The following is a 21,416-nucleotide window of genomic DNA, read 5'->3' as shown; positions in this document are numbered from 1 at the left end:
AACCGTCCGTGCTTAGTTTACCTTATCCTAATCTTAACGGCTATCCTGAGCGCAGAGGAATTTAAGCGAAAAAGGGAAGTCGTGAAGTTCGCAGGACGTAACAGTATTCTTAAATATATCTTTTGTCATTCACAAGCTTTGCATGTCTGCATCTTAAATTAAACTCTGTTTAATAATTCAATCTCAACAGATATTTTACCACGTTTTTTCAGTCTTTAAAACATGTTGCGAATTTTAGATTATGCGAAATATTATTTGACGCTTTTCGCACCTGATAACTATATATTAATTGATAATATTATGAATTGCTTACCTTAATTTGAGTGCGGGTGCCTGATGCATATTAGGCAGGGAAATTAATAACTCTCGTGCCTGATGCATAGGCAGGGAAATTAATAACTCTCACTCACTTAATGTAACTACTGTCGCACAGCAAAGTTTTCGACCGTCGAAAAATGTCAATAATTATTTTCGCTTTTCTTTTAATGCATATAGCGTCTGCGAGAAGCATTGCAAGAAAACAAACAACTTTTAAATCTTATAAGTAAAGCATTTTTCAACTATTCGTTACAATGATAGAGACCTGAAAACCTTTAGCAGTACTGTGGACACATATAGCCCCCGTAAACAGATAGTCCCGGTCTCCCCTAAATGTGTATAAATATATATATTTTTCTTTTTTTAAGGTAGTATAATAAACGTTGACGTAAAAGATCATAGCATCATTAATTTTCATAGAAAATATACAGATTTAGGGTCCGAACAGACTAGCCTGCTAGCCACTTTGTGGCGTCTCTCTGAGGCGCCTCTCTGTGGCGCGACAAAGTGGCACATCTGTTCCTTAACGGGACTGCACGGGGATTCTCTAACTCCTTAACGACGGTTTCGATATCGTTGCGCAGGTATTATATATGTTAAAAAAGCTGCGCAACGATACCGAAACTGTCGTTAATTAAAATTCACTGAAAGTTAATTTCAGCATCGTTTAATGTCACAACAGATGTTTATCGGGTTGCATTGCAAGCACACGCACCAGACCGACAAATGTTAGCCTTTTCCGCAAGGACACAAAACAATAAATAAAATTATAAAAAAAAATGCCATTGCGGCAATCGAAATCCACTCAAACAAGTTGATTTCCCACATTGTATGTCCGCGTCGTTTAAGGCCGGCGCGACGACTACGACTGCCAGCCTGCGCCCGCGAGTGCCGTGCAACAACTAGCGCTTCGGCCATGTTCGTGAGCAGTCGGCACCGCCCGGCGCGGCGGCGCGGCGGGGTGCCGCCGCACCGCGACGATCGCGTTATCATTGGTCGCGTTCAGCAGATCAATCGTTCAGCGCTCATGAAAGGTGCGTTCGGGGAGACGCTATTAGCGCTGACAACGTCATTCTATCTCTGTTACTTACTGAAAGTTGAACAAGGACAGAGCACGCTCATATAGCGCTAAAAGCGCGCTCCGCGAACCCAGCCGAAGTAAGCGCTGCGAGAGAACCAATCGGCATCGCGGAAAAGAGGCAACAATAACCGCGATATATTCGAGTATCGACTTTGCACGCCTTTTTTAGAGAGGGAGACTAGACACTACAGACGCGCGCTTCGCGTGCGCTTTTTAGCTTTAACATTACACACAACTGTCAAAATATACGATGACAGCTACTCATGAAGTAAGCACAGCGAGATAAACAATCGGCATCGCGGAAAAGAGGCAACAATAACCGCGATACATTCGAGTATCGACTTTGCACGCCTTTTTTAGAGAGGGAAACATTTAAACAATAGATTACGCACTGAAGTTGATTTTCGTATGACGAAGAGATATATGTTTCACCGAACCATTATGATATCAAGCTATTTATAAACGTCAAAAGTAAATTCGTCATAAATTCAACAGCACATCCAATATTATATATTATCCACATTAATCACAGCAGACGTCATAAGTTTCACTTAGTAAGTTTAAACGTAGCTAAAACATTAATTCTTAATTAATCGATTCCTAAACAGAGATATATCCGAGTAATCGCTCGGATATCGAGAAAACGCAGATTGTCAATCTATTTCTTGTTTTGTGGAACACATGCGGTTGAAAGATACATATGTATGTGAATATTATTTATTACTTTGAGAATTCCAGCATCAGTTTTGATTACACCTCCAGATTATTTTAAAAGTTTAACAAATGTTATTTTCGGTATTTTTATGCTTTCACATTTTTGATACTTTTATTTGCAAAGTTGTAGTTTTTAAAAGTCTTATATTTTAACATGATAACAATTACTCTCTCTTTCTCTCCCTCCCCCTCTCTCTCATCCAATTAATAAGAAACAATTATCACGTCGTACTTTTATCAGAACGAAAATTCCTAGAAAAGTCAGCACTGTCATATATCGTCGTTCGTTACACTCTCACCTCTAACTGTCTTGTTATTATAGATACTTGTCTATATGTGTTGACATTAAATACATAATACGTATAGCCTTGTCAGTTCGCGGAAATCTTTCAAGACAGTATCGTTGTCTTCACGCTCGTATTACCTAAATTTTGTATTAAACTTAAAAAAAAGTAATTAATTAATCTTCTAAAGCCATATCGGAGTAAGAATGTGTTAACCGTAGCTATAATTGTTCCAAATATTGTATTCTAATCGGCATAAAAATTCAATATAGGTTTCGTCATCAGACGGTAAGTTGTACTTTTAATTAAAAATGCAAAAAAACTTGGTAAAAATGCAAAGAATCCTTGAACACCATTTCGTAATACTAACAATAAGCAAAATCTCCATAAAGCATAAACCATGTCATGAAACTTGATATAAAATATAATGTTAATTTAGTTTATAATAAATTCTATTCTTATGCATATTTTTTATATAGGTAATAAAAATAATTATAGTGTACTATTTAAATATATGTAGGGGAGACCGGGGCTAAGCCGACACTATTTTTTCAAAGGCAATTTTTAATATTTAATTAAAATTTTTAGGCAAATTCAATGGTACATATTTAAAGAGTGTTTCTTCAGGTACAAAATTGATTCAGGAAGTTTTGCTGTACGTCGCTTTGTTTTGCCGCCAGGAAAGAAAAAGTGACGCGAAGACAAATTTTCGAATTGAAAAATGCCGGGGCAAACTCGACACCCCGCCGGGGCAAACTCAACACTTTGTCTGATCGACACAATTTGATCTGGAACTTATTTTTTACTGTCTGAAAATGAAAATACATTGTTTATTGTGTATTTAAAAAGTACAAAAATTCGGAATAAAGTAGCTAGAACAATCATTTGAAATAATGAGAACAAAAATTGTTGAACTTTCAATTATCTTCATCTAAACTCATGTCTGAAAAACAATTAATGCAGGTAAACTCGCGATCGGACGTGCGCATACATTTGTCATGAGCCATACGGCTGCATGACAAGCATCGTTTGTTACTGGGAGCCGACGAAACGGCGTGGTGTTGACTTTGCCCCGGACGTCGTTTTTCACTTTTGTCACTTCAAAAACATGAAAATTTTGAAAATATCCAAAAACGATTATCGGATTCATATAGAGCATCAAATTTCCCATCAAAATCACTTACCGGTAGATTCGCAAGAGTAAAGCTCGATGAAAGAGTAGACATTTTCGAGAGATCAGAAAAATTACTTTTCACTATCAAAAACGCTTATGTCGCGTTAAAAATTACACTATAACTCAGAATGTTACCAAATTCCGTTGATAATACTGGCACATAAAGACGCATTTACAGTAGGAAAGGCAAGTTTCTACGATAGATTTAAATTGGCAAAAAGCCTAGTGTCAAGTTTGCCCCGTTGTCGGCTTAGCCCCGGTCTCCCCTATATATTTGCATTAACTTTACAAAAATATACGCTGAGTTTTAGAGATTAATTTACGTAATATAAAGCCAAGAGACTAATACAAGTAAGAAAATTGTAATGCAAATAATGCTTTACACACGCTCATTTTTGCATACGGAATTGTCGTATGCTCTAATGAATCACTAATTTTGATGTAATTTTGATTGTGTATTTTCTACACATATTAACAGGTAAAATTTTACAGGTACAAAAGTTTCCTATTATCGTAAAGGATACATCGTTTGTAAGAGTTTGGTATGAAAAGGATGATGTATTTTGTACTGCGCAAGCGACGATGAATTTCCACTTCGTTAGGTATGAGATAAGTGTGGTTGTAAAAAACACATTGTTGTTCTAATCAAATATGGAATACTGAGATGATTTTAAATCAGAATTTGAGATATATTCTAGCAAGTTATACAAATTGCAATTGTGAATTAATTTATTTAATTATCATAATAATGAGATTGGTACACATATGTATTAATATACGATACTAAATAAAATCAAAATAATAAACTGATTATCTCTGAAATATTTTCATTTTTAAAATAATTCTAAATTTGTACATTTATATATCTCTGAATGCCGTTATTTTAAAATACCTCCTTAGTTAAAGAATATAAATTAAAATGATGCTATAATCTCTTCTCATATAATAGACAGAAAAAATATTTTTTTATAATTATAAATAACGTTCGTGTTATCTTTAATTTATAGTCCGTTCGCCTACATGGATCCTCTCAGTTCCAATTTGACTGATATGTTTGTTCGACTACTTCGTGATTCTCTTGATGAATATACATATTTAAAATGGCAAATTATTTATACGAAATATGGAATAACAGTAAGTATATATATAATAACATTAATAAAATATTGTATATTATTTAAATAGATTTATTCGAATAAATTATTATTCAACTTGTTAATATTATTAGTAACGCTTAAGCGTGTGCTTCTCCATGTACATCGAATATTACTTATTAAGGAGGATTTTATTTCTTATTAATATTAAAATTATTGTTATTTGTAAATATGACCAGTTACATTTTTGTAATGTTCTAATAAAGTTTACGGAATGCTTTATAAATGAGCATCAATTTAATGTTTTATATAAAAGTATATATAGTTGAAGAGAAAACGAATTATTTTATTAGTTGACAATAGATGGTTACGACGAGCAACGTGTTCTGTTAGAAAGAAGCATTGACAAAATGATAAATTTCAAGATTAATTCGAAGAAGTTTGAAATTCTAAAGGAAGAGGTGTGCATAATTAATGCAATCAATTTCATGAATGTAATTAAACACCATATTTATGTTGAATGTCTTACAGTTTATCAGGGTGTTGAAGAATTTCGCTGCAAAACGACCTGTTGTGATGTTGATTATCTTAGAATACTGCTCAGAACGACAGTGGTCTAACGATGAATTATTGGAATCTACTGCTTGTAAGTGTAAGAGAGAATTAATACTTTCTGTTAAAAATTATTTTCTTTTCCTTTTTGAAAATTCTTTTTAGTCCTTAGTATGATTATTGTACTTATTATGATATCTATATTAAATTTCTGCGACATATAGATCTAAGTGTCGATAGGCTCCAGCACTTCATACCAAAGTTATTCAGCAAAATGCATGTGGAGTGCTTAATATATGGTAACGTGAATGAAATGGAAGCTACAGATATAGATGAACTAATTGAGTCTAATTTAAAAACTAGAATGCCTCATATAGCACCCTTGTTGCAAAAGCATCGTATCGTCAAATTAAACTAGAAAATGGTAAGCTCGACACGATCAAATCTTATTTATAATAATTTAAAAGAATTTATATGCTTAAAGGATTTCAGTTTATATTATGGAACATAGTTTATCCAGCTTTATACGCAAGTTCATATACATAGTTTACCAAAAAAAACAAGCTTCCTCTAGAAGCAGGCAAAAAATAATAAAAATAAAAAACATAATTTATTTCAATCCATATAGAAAATCGATATTTAAAAATATAAGAAAAGAAAAATATAAGAAAATTTTATTATTAAAGTTATTCTATCAGTATTTCAATTTGTTCCAGAAATTTAACATTAGCTTTTTAGTGAGTTGTAATATTTTTTATCTAACATAGTACATAAAGTGTTGTGTATTGATTTATAATTACTGTAGGTTGCCACATTCTATTTGAAGAAGAAGAGAAAGTGCATAAAAATTCTTGTACCGTAGTCGTAGGGGAGACCGGGGCTAGACCGTTAGTTTTTTTTCGGAGCCGATTTTTAACAACAAAATAAATAATTGAAGTTAAATGTGGTATACCACTGTAAAGAGTGAACCTTTAGCTACAAAATTTATTAAGGAAATTTTTATCTACGTCGCTTTGTTTAACCGGTATAGAGCAAAAACGACAACGGTGCAAAAATTGAAATCTCAAAAATGCCGGGGTTGAACCGCTACCCCCCCGGGGTTAATCCGTTACACTGCATTTTCAATATATATACGTACATCTAATCCTGAAAAATGATAGGATACATTTTAATAATTGTTTTTTAAGAGAAAAATATAAAAATTTATTTAAAATTTTTATGCGAAACATTATTAAAAAATAATTGTTTTACCTATTCCATAAAACAATTTAGGCACGTGAATACAGAGGTTAACCAAATCGTAAACTCCCCAACGGCACGTCACATTGTCAACGCGGGCAACCACGGGGAACACGCGTGACGGCGTTCCGGTGCCATAGGATCAGCGCGGACCCTCGAGCAACCTAACCAAGCCGCGTTTCTCGCAGGGGAGCGATAAATAGCGACAGGGGGGTTAGAAAAGCTCGCGGTGGAGCGCGACCATTTTACCGACTCGACGGCGTCCTCGCGCCGATTCCTCGACGCGCCGACGACGACGACGACGACGGCCACGACCACCACGACGACGACGGCCACGACCACCACGACGACGACGGCCACGACCACCACGACGACAACGGCCACGACCACCACGACGACGACGACGACGACGACGACGACGATGACCACCACCGACACCACCACCACTACAACGGCGGCGACAATGACGCCGAGACGATGCGGCGAACGCTGGACGATGCGGTCGCACGCGCGACTGTCACTGACTTAACGACCAACAACGACAATTTACCGCGGCCGGGAGTCGGGACGATCTACCGCGCGCGCGGCATGTCAACTCTCACGCGGAAATCGCGGGATCTCAGAGCCGTGCCGTGCCTCGCCGTACCTCGCCGACGTGCCGTGAGCGCGAGCGATCTCGAAAACAACGGTCCGCCATCTTTTCGGTCGGCCAAAACACCCGTTTTGCGACGATAAGTGCGTACCATTTCCCTCTTACACAAACTGACGCACGTGCAAGGGAAGACAGAATCACGCTCGAGGGAAACCTAACCTGAAATCGCCGTGAGCTGAAGTCGTGCGCCCGGCGCGCCACAGTGACGAGACTAGCGGACCAGCCCCGGGTGCTTACTAGCGGATAAGCCCCAAACATAAGTTTCAGGTTTGATTGCCCACGAAATATTAGACATTAACGATAATGAAAAAACTACACTGGATTCGTGTTCAGCATGCATTACTCTTTATAATCACGTACCTCGAGATTTGGAGAGCAAATATTATTGCAGATATTACAATATTTCCACGCGCAGAAAATTTCACTTTCACCTTCCGAAAACACGTTTGCCCTCGTAAAAATCATAACACGGCAGGTAACCTGCCGAAACTCCGTTGGTCACATGGGTACCATAAACAGCGTTTACAATGTTAATAGCGAGTTCGCACAATATACAGGTTCCGAGATATTTGATTTAGCGGATTTACCCCGGTAGCGGTCTAGCCCCGGTCTCCCCTATATTACGCAACTGGTTTGCGATCAGCGGAGTCAAATATGCTTTTATCGCTTTTAGAACAAATTATTGAGCAGCCGCTTCGATATCTTAAGACTTATGGAGCAATTAGGCTATACAGTATTTAATGATACTGTATGTACAAAGAACGGAACGCAATATTTGAAAATCGTAGTACAAGGTGGGTTATCACCCGCAAAATGTCGAACAACGAATCGATTCATTTATAGACTCTATGTTTGTAAGTATAATAAGATTTTGTATAACAATATGTCTTTTTCTTTATTTTTCACGCAATATTCTAATATGATCATATTAATGAAGGGTAAACTCAGGTAAGATGGCCAACTCATGTTCATTCGATGTTTCATGTCGAGCTAGATTGAAAGAACATAGGTTGGCCATCTTCCCTCTATGGCCATCTTACCCGAGTTTACCCAATATATCACTCCAATTATTATGTGACGTAGTAATCGGAGTATATTTCTATTAAAATATCGTTAATATCACTATAACAACATTTCAGGAACACATATCTACTATACCAGAAGAGCAAATTTGACAATCACAAGGAAAGTCTAGTTTCATCACGTTTGGAGACACCCGGAACGATAACTAATCAATGTTCTTTATATTAGAAAGAAATTGAAAGTCAAGAATATAATTTCGATCGAGTCAATATTGAAGTACCTTACTTAAGAACGATAACGCGGCAACAATTACTGAAATTCTTTGAGGTAATCACTTATTTTTATATGCGGAATATATCATTCAACTGAAAAGAAAAAGGTTTTATAGTGAAAAGCAAATAGAAAATATAATTCTTTTCATATGACGTACAATTTATGAGAAAAGTGATTTTGATAGATAATAAATCAATAATATTTTTATTAATTTATCCATATAATCTCCAATAGGAAAATATACCTAGCAATCCTCGACGTAAGTTGTCGATACATGTGATGTCTACGGCTATGTCAATGGAAAGGAATTTACCTGATACACCTAGAAGAATTACCGTTGTGACATCTGATAATGAAATTAAGGAATTTGATGATTTAATGTCATTTAAGTTAAGTCAAAGTTTATATCCTGTACTAAAACCGTTCGACAAAAATTTTGTAAGAAAGGGTATAAGATGTTCTTCTAAGATGTAAGAAGAAATGATACAATAATAGTTTTAGATTGTTATGTATTTCGTTATTTCTTCAAAGAGAAGCTATAGCTTTTTAATTCTTTCTCTTTCTTTCTCTCTCTTTGAATATTACAATATTTTTCTGTATCAAATCTTGTTTACGCGTAAAACAATAAAATAATTTTCTACTTTCTGTGAAATTGAAATTATTGTACATTAGATAAGTGAGTAATAATGTATAATATATTATACACATTAAATACCGCGTGATACATGTAGAGAGTCATCTTTGTAAACTATAATATCATCGTTCGTTATATCATTATCTTTATTTTATCTTCCTTATATTAATATTTTCAAATAGTCTATTATCTTTGTATAAAATGTTATAATTTAACCATTTGATGTTATATAACTTGTAAATTGCACAATAAAGATATTTCGCGATATCAAATAACCTTATAATAACTTTATTCACATTTGAGATAACCAGAAGGAATATAACTCTTAAATAAAATTGTGCTACGTCCCTCATATTTAAACAAATACATAAGTTATTAACGTATGTATACAAATATATAATACCTCTCTTTATTAATTATATATATTACACTACTAAATCGGATTTAAATTGTTGTTGTATGTGGAAGTATTATATATATGTTATACAACATCATAAAATGTGCATGATAAAAATCGCTAGCCATAGCAAAGCTACTTAATCGATTCTCGTATTAAAAAAGTGAATTATACCATCCCCCAATTAGGGCTGTCAGAGTTCTACATTAATCAAAATAGAGAAGAGGAGGGAAAGAAAAAGGGGGAAAGAGAGGGAGGAAGAGGGAGACAGAATAGAGAGCACGAGGTGTCTGGCGTAAGTGATTTTATTAAAAATACCCTATAAGCGCGTAATATTATTTGATATTAAATAATATTCTTGGTATATTCTTAGAATATTAAATGAATAATTTAAGAATATACCAAGAATATTACATAATATTAAATAATCTTCCTGGAATATGAATAGATGGTTATATGTCCACTTCATATAATATTAAATAAATAATATTATTTAATGTTATTAAAATATTATTTGAGAAAAGAAAAATTATTTAATATATTTAATATTATTTAATATAATTTTATATAATATTATTTAATATTATAATAATATTTTGAATATTTAAAAAGTAATATTATTTAATATTATAATGATATTCTGAATATTAAAAAGTAATATTATTTAATATTATTTAATATTATTTAATATTATAACAATTAAGTTATGTGATCGGTAATCGCTACACTATATGAAGGATATATGGACAAATGAGAAAGATTATAAATTTTATTACTTTTATCAAATAAAATCTTTATTCATAATTTCGTATATTTTTTAATTCGTTGAGTAACAATTCTAATCTTTTTATAAAAAAAAACAACAATTTTTTGAGAAACGGTATTTATAATTTAGATTAGACAACTAAAGTATATCTCAATAAACATAAATTAAAAAAAATTGTTAGACAACAAAGGTATATCTTAATAAACAGAACCATTTCGTATATTTTTTAATTTGTTGAGCAAATTCTAATCTTTAAAAAAAACAATCTTTCAAGAAACGGTATTTATCGTTTAGATTAGATAACTAATTGTAAGATATATCTCAATAAACATAAATTATAAAAAAATCGTCAGACAATAAAGGTATATCTTAATAAACAGAAATTATTTAAAAAAACACAAAATGCATGACTTTTTTTTTTTCATTAAATTTTAAATTAAATACTATAGGAAAATAATCATTCTTGTCTCTTGTTTTTTAGTCGATCCGTTGCGTGAGCTAACCAAATTTTAATAGGTGCGTTTACATCCCCCTCAGTGACATCCTTGAACTTGCTTTTTACAACACCTAAAATAATCATAAAACGTAATTATAGAACAAAAAAATAAATTTAAACTTTGAAAATGTAAATATATTTTGTTGTTAAAATGTAATGAAATTCAAAGAAAAAATGAAGCATATAAAATTTCGTGTCATGCAAAAAATAAAGTTTGAACGTGCCATTATTAACAATTTTATAATATATTTCAAGAAATGTTTACTCCTTTAAATCTCAAAAAGCAGTATTAACATTTACCTACATAAAAAATAGAATTTTTATTTTACTCATGTGAAAAATAATTATAAAAATTAAAAAATGGCATTATCAAATGTTTTGTAATATGTTAACAACTCTACTTTTACATAAATAAACGACGTTATCAATTTAAGTAAATTATAAGTCTATTCTTACCATATATTATTTTCCATAAAAACAATATTTCAAATCTCTGTTTGTTTTCTTTTTGTCCAGTCCAACTGAATTTTGTAGCTACTTCGTTTGTAAACAATGTTGTCATAATTCTCGTAACGGTTTTTTTCATAGTACTTTGTGAGTAAAAATAAAGTGCCGATTTCTGTAAAAAAATAAATTTTGATAACGGATATTTACAATAATGTACCAATTACATTTCCAAAAAAAAGTGGAAATACTGTAAAACTTAAAAAATGTCTAAATTTTTCTAAATAAGTAAAAAATATACAAGTATTATTCAATAATATGTTTATCTATACTTACAACTTGGTTTTTAAATGTCTCATCATGTTTTAATTGCTGTTCAATATCTCTTACGTCATCGAGACTTTTCATGGGGAATTTTTCATCAAAGATTTTGTTGTCAGTATCATAAACTTGATTTTCCAATTGCTCAGAAGAATTGTGCAGTTTCTTTAACAAACACTCGCAACTCTTTACGCGATTAGTAATATCTACCAAACTCTTAATAATATATTTTTGGAATTTTTTTTCTGTTTCTGGAAAAAAGTTAATAATATTTGAAAAAATTTTTAATTACTTATGAAAACAAAATTTTAAGTTATATAAGAAATTTTGTTATATAATAATATTTTAAACATGAAATTTTTACCCGTAGCTTCTTTATTTGTGTTATATGCCAAACTTTTACCAGTAGCTTCTTGACTTTTGTTACATGCCAAATTTTTTACAACAGAGTTGTTACTTGTATTTTTCCGAGGATTTGAATTGTTTGATTTGTGATACTTATCAATGTCTTCTTCAATCTCACTATTGGAATCTGATTTATTTGTGTCAATGTAATCCATATTTAAACTGGATACAGATGTAGTTTTTGAAGTTGGTGGTTCTGGATACGTCAATTGTGGAGGTTTATTTTTTCTTGGCAATTTTGCAGCAACAGAAGCATCTTTATCATCAGAAGCATTATCTTCAGTTTCAGAAGTAGTTAAAGTTTTCTTACAGCGTAATTTTCTTTTATGTCTATTTTCTTCTTCATCTGAAGTAGTATTAATGTCGGATATTTTCTCTGCTAATTTTTCCTTTTCTCGAGCCCTTTTATAAGTTTCTTTTTCCCAAAAAAAATTATTTATTGTTATAATTATTTACAAATAAATAAGTAGCGTCAAGTAATTATATATAATCATATATGGAATATAATCACTTACGAAAAGCATTTTATGTAAGTTACATATTATAATTTTGTATATAATGCTTCTGATAAGTAATATAATTATAATAATTATATACAATTATGTACCATAATTATGTATGGTCGTATATTATTTATAATTCTTATATAATGGTATATAAATATATGATCCTATATGATTATACGGGGTGGGAGAAAAGTATGGAAACCCTGAAAAATCTCGAAAACTATAAGTTTTACAGAAAAATGTTTCAGACAAAAGTTGTTTGGTTTCGAGGGGGCCATAAGATGGTATCATTGGTTTGACCTTGGATGGTCGTTTAAAGCTCACGTAAACGACACCTTTAATTTCTTAAATGGAAACCCCTATTTTTCAATGCATATTCTTGTAGCTAATCTCGAGAGCTTTTCAAAACACTATAATAAAGTATTTTTTCATTAAGAACTTTTGGAATTATGAGGCTTGAAAGTTCTAGTATTTTGACATAAAATACAAAATATCTTGTAAAACATTAAGTTTTCGGTAATGTTACCTTAATACTTTTATGCACAGAATAATGAGACGAATCAATTGGTATGAAAAAAAGGCACAGTTCCTTTAAGAAAAAATATGTAATTTGCAACACGCATCTGCATACTTTTTCTTAAAAGCAACTATGTCTTTTTTTCATACCAATTGATTCGTCTCATTATTCTGTGCATAAAAGTATTAAGGTAACATTACCGAAAACTTAATGTTTTACAAGATATTTTGTATTTTATGTCAAAATACTAGAACTTTCAAGCCTCATAATTCCAAAAGTTCTTAATGAAAAAATACTTTATTATAGTGTTTTGAAAAGCTCTCGAGATCAGCTACAAGAATATGCATTGAAAAATAGGGGTTTCCATTTAAGAAATTAAAGGTGTCGTTTACGTGAGCTTTAAACGACCATCCAAGGTCAAACCAATGGTACCATCTTATGGCCCCCTCGAAACCAAACAACTTTTGTCTGAAACATTTTTCTGTAAAACTTATAGTTTTCGAGATTTTTCAGGGTTTCCATACTTTTCTCCCACCCTGTATATAAATTTGTTTTCCCGGGATTTTATTTAATTGTAACATTAAAAATTAATATATTCTAATGATGTTCTGCAAAATTAGATTTCTTTACTCAAATAATAAATATTAATTTTTCAATATTAAAGCTCTATTATTTTAATATTACTGCTTAAGTTAAAAATGAAATACAATTACAAGAGTTTACTAGATTATTTTTTGACAATTATAAAGAGTGATATTTTAGAAATAATATTTATGTAAATCAATGGTTCAGCATAGAATATACATGATTAAAATTAAGACTTAAATCAATAATTAAATTCACGTTAAATTAAATTAATTTTACGGCTGAAATTATTGCAAGTCTAAATAAACATTCTATGGATATCGTGTGCTACCTGGGTAAATACAAACCTGCTGTTCCATATCTACATTCTATCTCGTATTTTTCCCATTCTAAGTTTACTTCGGCACAAGATTTAATTAAATTCGTACGTTGTGTTGTATTTACATCAGATGGCCAATATGTATATTTCTTGTCATCTGTTAACCATTGTTTCGGTACTGTAACTAAGCCATCCTTCAGTAAAACTATGTAAAATTTGTCATTTTTCTGTACTTTTTCTGGAAACAAATGGTAAAAATGTACGCACATGCTAACATTTTGCTTCTTAGGTTATTTTATGCAATGTAGTACTTACCTATGACACTCATAATGCTGATTAATTATAAATACGTGGAAACGTATTTCTAGATTTTTCCTTTGTCGAACGGAATTTCACTGCGTACTGCTGGGGGTCAATCATGTATTAATGTGGAACGTGGAAAGTGAAAAGTTTTATATGACTATCTCTTTCTATTTAACATCAATAGAAAGAGAGATTTTTCATTTTTTACGTTTCCACCCCAGGGGAAAAGATTCATGATTGACCCCCTGAACAACGTGTGCGCTCGGACACGGTTGCTCGCTTGTATGCGACCGTGCGACCACGTGCGACCAAAAGCCGATCACTGGCAGCACCGTATTTCTAGATTTTTCCTTTGTCGAACGGAATTTCACTGTGTACTACTAATTAGCCTACGCTGCAGAACGTGTGACGACGTGGCATTAGATATTATAAATACGTGGCACCGTATTTCTAGATTTTTCCTTTGTCAATCCGAACGGAATTTCACTGTGTACTGCTGAACAACGTGTGCGCTCGGACACGGTCGCTCGCTTGTATGCGACCGTGCGACCACGTGCGACCAAAAGCCGATCACTGGCAGCACCGTATTTCTAGATTTTTCCTTTCTTCGATTTTTCCTTCCTAGCTAGCCGGCCTAGCTCCCCTCCACGGACAGCGCGGCCAGCGCATGGCTGGTAAAAGGCTACACTCGGCTGGTGCCGACTGGTGCGTCGTCAGCACACACGTTGTTCAGCATAGGCTATAGTTAGTAGTACACAGTGAAATTCCGTTTGACAAAGGAAAAATCTAGAAATACGGTGCCACGTATTTATAATATCTAATGCCACGTCGTCACACGTTCTGCAGCGTAGGCTAATTAGTAGTACACAGTGAAATTCCGTTCGACAAAGGAAAAATCTAGAAATACGGTACCACGTATTTATAATATCTAATGCTACGTGGTCACACGTTCTACAGGCTAATTAGTAGTACATTAATAGTAATTAAGTACTCTAATCTAATCAATCAGCATTATGAATGTCGTATCGGTAAGTACTACATTGTATGAAATAGTCCAATAAGAGCAAAATGTTAGCAGCATGCGCACACATTTTTATCTTTTTTTTTTTAGAAAAAGAAAAAACGACATATTTTACATAATTTTACTGAACAATCGCTTGGTTACAGTACCGAAACAATGGTTAACTGATGACAAGGAGTATACATTTTGGCCATCCGTTGTAAATACGGTACAAAGTATCAAGTTAATTAAAAGATCTTGAAAGCAAAATTAATTCAATTCATTTTGCATTATAAGTGTCGTAAGTATAAGTACTATAGTAGATATAGGTATAATTATAATATATAATTATTTATGACATGTAAAATGGATAATCGCACTAGCGTTTATTCTCGTTTTAAAAACAAGATCATAACATAATCTCAAAAATGTAGATTTTAGTTAAAATAAATAAAATAGTATATTAAAATAATGAAAACTTCGTAGTTTCAAATTTAAATAATTATAATGCCAAGCAAAAAGTTGTCCCTTTGAGAGTATACTTCTTTTTTTCTAATAATAAAACAGAATATGTTGTTGATATTTTGTTTATCACATTGTTTTTAAAACATATAAATGTAAATGATAAATTTTTTATGTGATTATTTAAATTTGCGGACAGCGCGGCGTAAGTATTTAAATTTGCAACCACAAAGTTTTAATTTTTTTTGATATTTTATTTATTTTAAGTAAAACTTACATTTTGAAAATTACATTATGATATTGTTTTTATAATGAAATCTCACTCTCTTAACATTTATTTTAATTTAATATTGGATAAAAATATAACAGGATAACGTTTTGTTAATTGAGCATATATTGCAGGATAACTTGTATGATGTCGAAACGTTTTAAAAAACACATTTCGGATTTGAGTAATCGTCAGTTCCGCCGTCGCATAACAAGTGAAACGGAAAACGTGATGAGATATATTTTCAAAAACATAAAAGATAATAGGCCAATTCCTTTTAGTAACACAAGTCGACACAAGTGTCGTTCTGTCTTTGTTATTCATTGAATGCCAAGAAGGATAGAACGATGTTTGTGTCGACTTGTGTCACTAAAAGGAATTGGCCCAATAATGATTATGATGATGCAGAAGAAGAAACAAGAAAAGGTATAATTTTTGCAATATTATTTTATTGTAAAATTATTTGTATTACGTATGAAACAATTTATTTCATCCTATGGAAGTGTTATTTTAAAAAGAAAATTATATTGAAATTATTTGTACTAACAAGCAATTAAAACATTTTTATTTTTTAATAAAAGTAACACAATTATTAATAACGTTTTTCTGTAATTATTTAACACAGAATAAAAATTTATACAATTTAATGGCATTTTTATACATTTATAATTATTGTATCAGAAAATACTAATTTTAAATGTTATAAATATGCAGATATGCAGATTAAATATTTTATATAATATATAAAATATTTTAATTTCTTATTACATAAATATTATAGGCATTTTAAATATTCCGGAAAGTTCATGAAGTTCACTTTAATATTAAAAATGTTTTTGTGAAAATATTTATATATCATGTAACATGTATTATTTTAGCACAATATATTTCAAACAAGAAGTTTAATGTAGAAAAGCAATACTAATTTAAGTGTTTAATTTTAAAATATTTATAAAAAATATTCCTATGATATTAAATATGTTTTGAAATATTCTCACAATCTCTTGTATAATATTATATTTATGTAATATTGCTTAAATATTGTATTACATTTTGCAATATTATGCGCTATTATGGATGTTAAAGAATTTATCAATTGTAATACATTATTATATTTTTGCAGAATTGCTCGATACTGTTATGACTGAATCATTACATAGACCAGGCTCTTCTTCTAAACAGGATCCATTTGATAGATTTTTACAGCATCAGAATCAATGTGAAAATAAATTCGAAGAAGTACTAGATATATTTGATGAAGAAAGCTGTCATATTGATATAAATTGTCTAGATTCGGATGATAATCCAATTGATTCAGATATTGAATGCTTTGATAATACAGATGATACAACAGTACCATATCTTCCTGAATACGAAAATATGATGAGTGAAACGGAGTGTTCTACAAAAGAGCATAAAAATAAAGAGATCGAGAATACAAAAGACTTTTTAAGAAATTGGAAACTGAGGAATAATATTTCTCATACAGCTGTGACTGAGTTGTTACATCATTTCAAATTGCACTCTTGTTTTCAAACTTTACCAATACAATCTAAGACATTGATGAATACTCCTCGCAACAAAGTAAATATCATATCCATGGCACCAGGTAGTTATATACACATAGGTTTACAAAAAGGAATTACAGAAACAATTTTAAATACAAACAAAGAATTATTTCTTAGTGGAATAAAAATATCAATTTTTATAGATGGTATTCCGTTATTCAAATCAAATGCATCATTGTGGCCTATTGTAGGTTCTGTAAAAAATACTAATGGTATTTTTCTTATTGGAGCTTATTACGGTCCTGAAAAGCCATATGATAGTAATCTTTATTTAAGTGCTACTGTAAATGATATTAAAGATGTATGTCAAAATGGTATAACAATTGAAGGATTACATTATAACTGTCGAATTGTTTCTGTTATAGCTGATGCACCAGCAAAATCATATATTTTAAATGTCAAAGGTCACTGCGGATATTATAGTTGCACTAAATGTCATGTAAAAGGCAAATATGCTCATAGGCGCGTTTATATGTTAAATAATCATGAACAATTGCGAAATAATTTTGAATTTAAAAATAAAACTGATCCTAATTATCATCTAGGGCATAGTATTTTGACAGACATTCCGAATTTTGATATTGTTAAGCAAATTCCTTTAGAATACATGCATTTAATATGCCTCGGTGTTATGCGTAAACTCTTATATTTATGGTTAAGTAAATCAATACAACCATATTCTTTAAATGCGCAAAGTATACAACGTTTATCCAATTTGTTTGAAAACATTGCATCGTTTGTTCCTAACGAATTTTCACGTAAACCTCGATCGTTACAATTAGTTAAATATTTTAAAGCAACCGAATACAGATTATTGCTTTTATATACCGGTCCTGTTGTTTAAAAAAAAATTTTAGATAAAGATTTGTATAACCATTTCTTGGTTTTACACGTATCTGTACGAATTCTGTGTAGTAATGATTATAGTCAGTACATCAAATATGCAGGTCAACTGTTAGAAAAATTTGTGGATGCAATGCCACATTTGTATCATGAAAGTTTTGTATCGCATAATGTGCATGGATTGATACATGTTATACAAGATGTAAAAACATTTGGACCATTAGACAATTACAGTGCCTTTAAATATGAAAATTTTTTACAGCATCTAAAACAAATAGTCAAAAAGTATGCGCAACCTTTACAACAATTGTATAATCGGTATCATGAAATTAAATCTAACGTGAAAAGCACTGATTATCGTACAACTGAACTTGTAGTCAGCGAATCGCATAATAGTTATTGTATTTTGCCCAATGGAAAAAGAGCACCTTTGTATACAGAAGCTATTTCAATTAATTATCGTTTTCGAGTAAATACTATCAATGATAATTGTTGTATATTGACAAATGGAGACATTGTAAAAATAACAAAATTTTCTTACGACTTTGAGAAGAAAGAATCAATCATTTGTGGGAAAAGATACAAACAAAAAGATAATTTATTTACAATCTCATGTGAATCTTCTTTACTCCAAATTTATGTGGTTTCTCAGCTTTCGCGAGAAAAAATGTGGTCATTGAAGAAAATTAAAAATAAAATGTTCGTATTGCCGTATAAAGACAAATTCGTTGTATTACCATTGCTGCATAACGAACATAATACAGAGAAATTTATTTTGTAATATGTATGTTGTAATATGCATATAATATGTATAAAATTTGTACATTATATTAAAATAAAAATATTGGAATATATATTTTATGGCATATTATTATTTATTGTAATAAAAAATTTTGATTAAACAATTTATTAAATAAAAATGTTTTAAATATAGATTAATTTTCATTAAAAAAATAAAATATTAAATATAAAAATGTTTGCTTACATAAATTTAATATTCTGTGCACATTTTAATTATGTCCCCTAAATATTATAATGATATCCCAAGAATGTTATATGAACGTCAATTTTGGACCAGAATAATATACTAAGAACATTTTTTAATATTTCGCGGATATTAAAATAATATTCCGCGGATATTAAAATAATATTCCCCGGGTATTAAAATATTATTCCACGCCGGATGTTAAAGTAATATTCTACGATATTAAAAAATATTATATCATATTCTAGGAATATTATAATGATATTATTTTAATTTTTAATAATATTCATATAATATTCTAGGAATATTATGCGCTTATAGGGTACATACGTTTGGGAACTACTGTCGGAACCGGACTTGCTAGACAAGGGTTTAAGCTGTCAACTCTTGTTTCTATTACATGTTACATATCTTATCTAGTTTTTTGTATTTGGACCAGAAATAACATCGCGTAACTAAACATCGTAATTAGCTATTCTATCTATTTCAAAGATTTTTAAGTTATACTTGTAAATTCTCTTACTTAATTCTCTTACTTAGATTTTTACCGCACGGGTATACAGTCTTATTCACAGATAATAAAAGTGTATAGAAAGAGATGGTAATTATGTGAAAAAGTAATAAATGTTCACCATAAAGATGTAAGATTAAACTCATGTAAACACCAAAGTTCCAGAAATAAAATTTTCTGAGAAAAAAATTAGGAAGCATTACTTTCGTACCGACCCTCGTAGTTTTAAAAATATTTATGACAGTAAATTCATATTGAATGTCATATTAAAAATATCTAAATTTTAGAAATAAATAAATATAGTGATTTTTCTTTACAAGAATTTAGAATCTTTAACTATGGACAATGAACCGGATACAATTAAAAAATATTTTTCTGCTCAAATATTATTTAAGAAACAATCGGAAACACCAAATATGCAAATAGTGATGCCATAATATAATATAAATAAGATACACAAGAAAATCTTGACCTACAATAATAAAAAGTATTTCATTAAATAATATATATAAGTTTCGTAGGAATAATCTGTGATTTATATAATTGAGACATTTATATATAAATAAATTTATAGATAAATAAGATGACATTTGATAAGATGACTGCGGTATCGCAACAAAACTTAAATTTCAAGAATAAATGTAGGGGAGACCGGGGCTAAAAAGTCTACGGGGTAAATACGTCTAATCAAATATCTCGGAACCTGTATATTGTGCGAACTCGCTATTAACATTGTAAACGCTGCTTATGGTACCCATGTGACCAACGGAGTTTCGGCAGGTTACCTGCCGTGTTATGATTTTTACGAGGGCAAACATGTTTTCGTGGTGAAAAGTGAAATTTTCTGCGCGTGGAAATTTTGTAATATCTGCAATAATATTTGCTCTCCAAATCTCGAGGTACGTGATTATAAATGCATGCTGATTATAAAGAGTAATGCATGCTGAACACGAATCCAGTGTAGATATTTAATATTTCATGGGCGATCAAACCTGAAACTGATTTACCCCAGGGGGTAGACTGTTTAACCCCGGCATTTTTGAGATTTCAATTTTTCCACCGTTGTCGTTTTTGCTCTATACCGGTTAAACAAAGCGACGTAGACAAAAGTTTCCTATATAAATTTTGTAGCTAAAGGTTCACTCTTTACAGTGGTATACCACATTTAACTACAATTATTTATTTTGTTGTTAAAAATCGGCACCGAAAAAAAACGGACTGTTTAGCCCCGGGTCTCCCCTACTTATATTATATATGTAAACAGTTTATAATAAAATATTACTATTTATTTAAAATAAAGTGTTACTAAACTATTAACACAATAACATTAGCGCGTTATGTGTCTCTATGAGCCAATAAATTATTAAAATTTTCCGCAACATTTTTGTTGGGTCTCGCGTAAGATTGTACGGCCCTGTGCCATCATTTCCCCTTCTACACTAATAAAAATCGGTGCAAATTTACAGAGAAAACTAATTTATATTCTCTCTCTCTCTTTCTCACCTTAGCCATCTAGTTAGATACATTGTTTACATGTATTGAAACTATTAATGGGTCTGTTCTTTACAGCTGAACTGGCTGCACTAGTTCAGAGTTCATCCTTTTCCTTCCAATGTGGTGTAAAAAAGATAAACTCTGAACTAGTGCAGCCAGTTCAGCTGCAAAGAACAGGGGCCCGATTC

At 31.2% G+C, this 21,416-nt stretch overlaps 2 protein-coding genes, 1 long non-coding RNA gene and 1 pseudogene across 8 annotated transcripts; 3 read left to right on the top strand and 1 right to left on the bottom strand.

The window, feature by feature from the left end:
• The first annotated feature begins 1,649 nt into the window (after positions 1-1,649).
• On the top strand, positions 1,650-9,049 carry LOC139782991 (insulin-degrading enzyme-like; annotated as a pseudogene).
• A 1,257-nt stretch (positions 9,050-10,306) lies between these two features.
• On the bottom strand, positions 10,307-14,250 carry LOC139782983 (uncharacterized). 2 transcript variants are annotated; one of them, XM_071722086.1, is made up of 6 exons: positions 14,110-14,250; positions 13,823-14,032; positions 11,827-12,282; positions 11,478-11,713; positions 11,154-11,316; positions 10,309-10,768 (listed from the first exon to the last, which is right to left on the bottom strand). In XM_071722086.1, the coding sequence occupies exons 1-6, from the start codon at positions 14,120-14,122 to the stop codon at positions 10,659-10,661; spliced, it is 1,188 nt and encodes a 395-aa protein (XP_071578187.1). In that variant the 5' UTR covers positions 14,123-14,250; the 3' UTR covers positions 10,309-10,658. The 2 variants fall into 2 exon arrangements, with proteins under 2 accessions (XP_071578186.1, XP_071578187.1); XM_071722085.1 differs by lacking the exon at positions 14,110-14,250 and having other exon boundaries at positions 10,307-10,768; positions 13,823-14,063.
• A 601-nt stretch (positions 14,251-14,851) lies between these two features.
• On the top strand, positions 14,852-15,973 carry LOC139782984 (uncharacterized). Its single transcript, XR_011721079.1, has 3 exons — positions 14,852-15,125; positions 15,265-15,398; positions 15,962-15,973. It is a non-coding gene; the product is annotated as an uncharacterized lncRNA (long non-coding RNA).
• Positions 15,974-16,037: 64 nt separating this feature from the next.
• LOC139782982 (uncharacterized) lies at positions 16,038-19,092 on the top strand. Of its 5 annotated transcripts, none has more exons than XM_071722081.1 (3): positions 16,038-16,253; positions 16,951-17,436; positions 17,761-19,092. In XM_071722081.1, the coding sequence occupies exons 1-3, from the start codon at positions 16,175-16,177 to the stop codon at positions 18,237-18,239; spliced, it is 1,044 nt and encodes a 347-aa protein (XP_071578182.1). In that variant the 5' UTR covers positions 16,038-16,174; the 3' UTR covers positions 18,240-19,092. The 5 variants fall into 5 exon arrangements, with proteins under 5 accessions (XP_071578182.1, XP_071578181.1, XP_071578185.1 ...); XM_071722080.1 differs by having other exon boundaries at positions 17,539-19,092; XM_071722084.1 differs by having other exon boundaries at positions 16,951-17,411; positions 17,761-17,935.
• The last annotated feature ends 2,324 nt before the right edge of the window (positions 19,093-21,416 follow it).

The sequence above is a fragment of the Temnothorax nylanderi genome, unplaced genomic scaffold, assembly GCF_030848795.1.
Source record: "Temnothorax nylanderi isolate EJ_2023f unplaced genomic scaffold, tnyl_v1.0 TNYL_tig0459_pilon, whole genome shotgun sequence".
NCBI lineage: Eukaryota > Metazoa > Arthropoda > Insecta > Hymenoptera > Formicidae > Temnothorax > Temnothorax nylanderi.
The sequence above is the reverse complement of the archived record's forward strand: the minus strand, read 5'-3'. Positions and strand labels throughout refer to the sequence as shown.

Coding starts and splice junctions, on each gene's coding strand:
- LOC139782983 (XM_071722085.1), bottom strand. CDS start 14,063: ATGTGCGTACATTTTTACCATTTGTTTCCAGAAAAAGTACAGAAAAAT. Junction 11,714..11,826: donor CACAAATAAAGAAGCTACGG/GTAAAAATTTCA, acceptor ACTTTTTTCCAG/AAACAGAAAAAAAATTCCAA. Junction 10,769..11,153: donor TTTATGGAAAATAATATATG/GTAAGAATAGAC, acceptor TGATTATTTTAG/GTGTTGTAAAAAGCAAGTTC.
- LOC139782982 (XM_071722079.1), top strand. CDS start 16,175: ATGTTTGTGTCGACTTGTGTCACTAAAAGGAATTGGCCCAATAATGAT. Junction 16,254..16,950: donor AGAAGAAGAAACAAGAAAAG/GTATAATTTTTG, acceptor ATATTTTTGCAG/AATTGCTCGATACTGTTATG.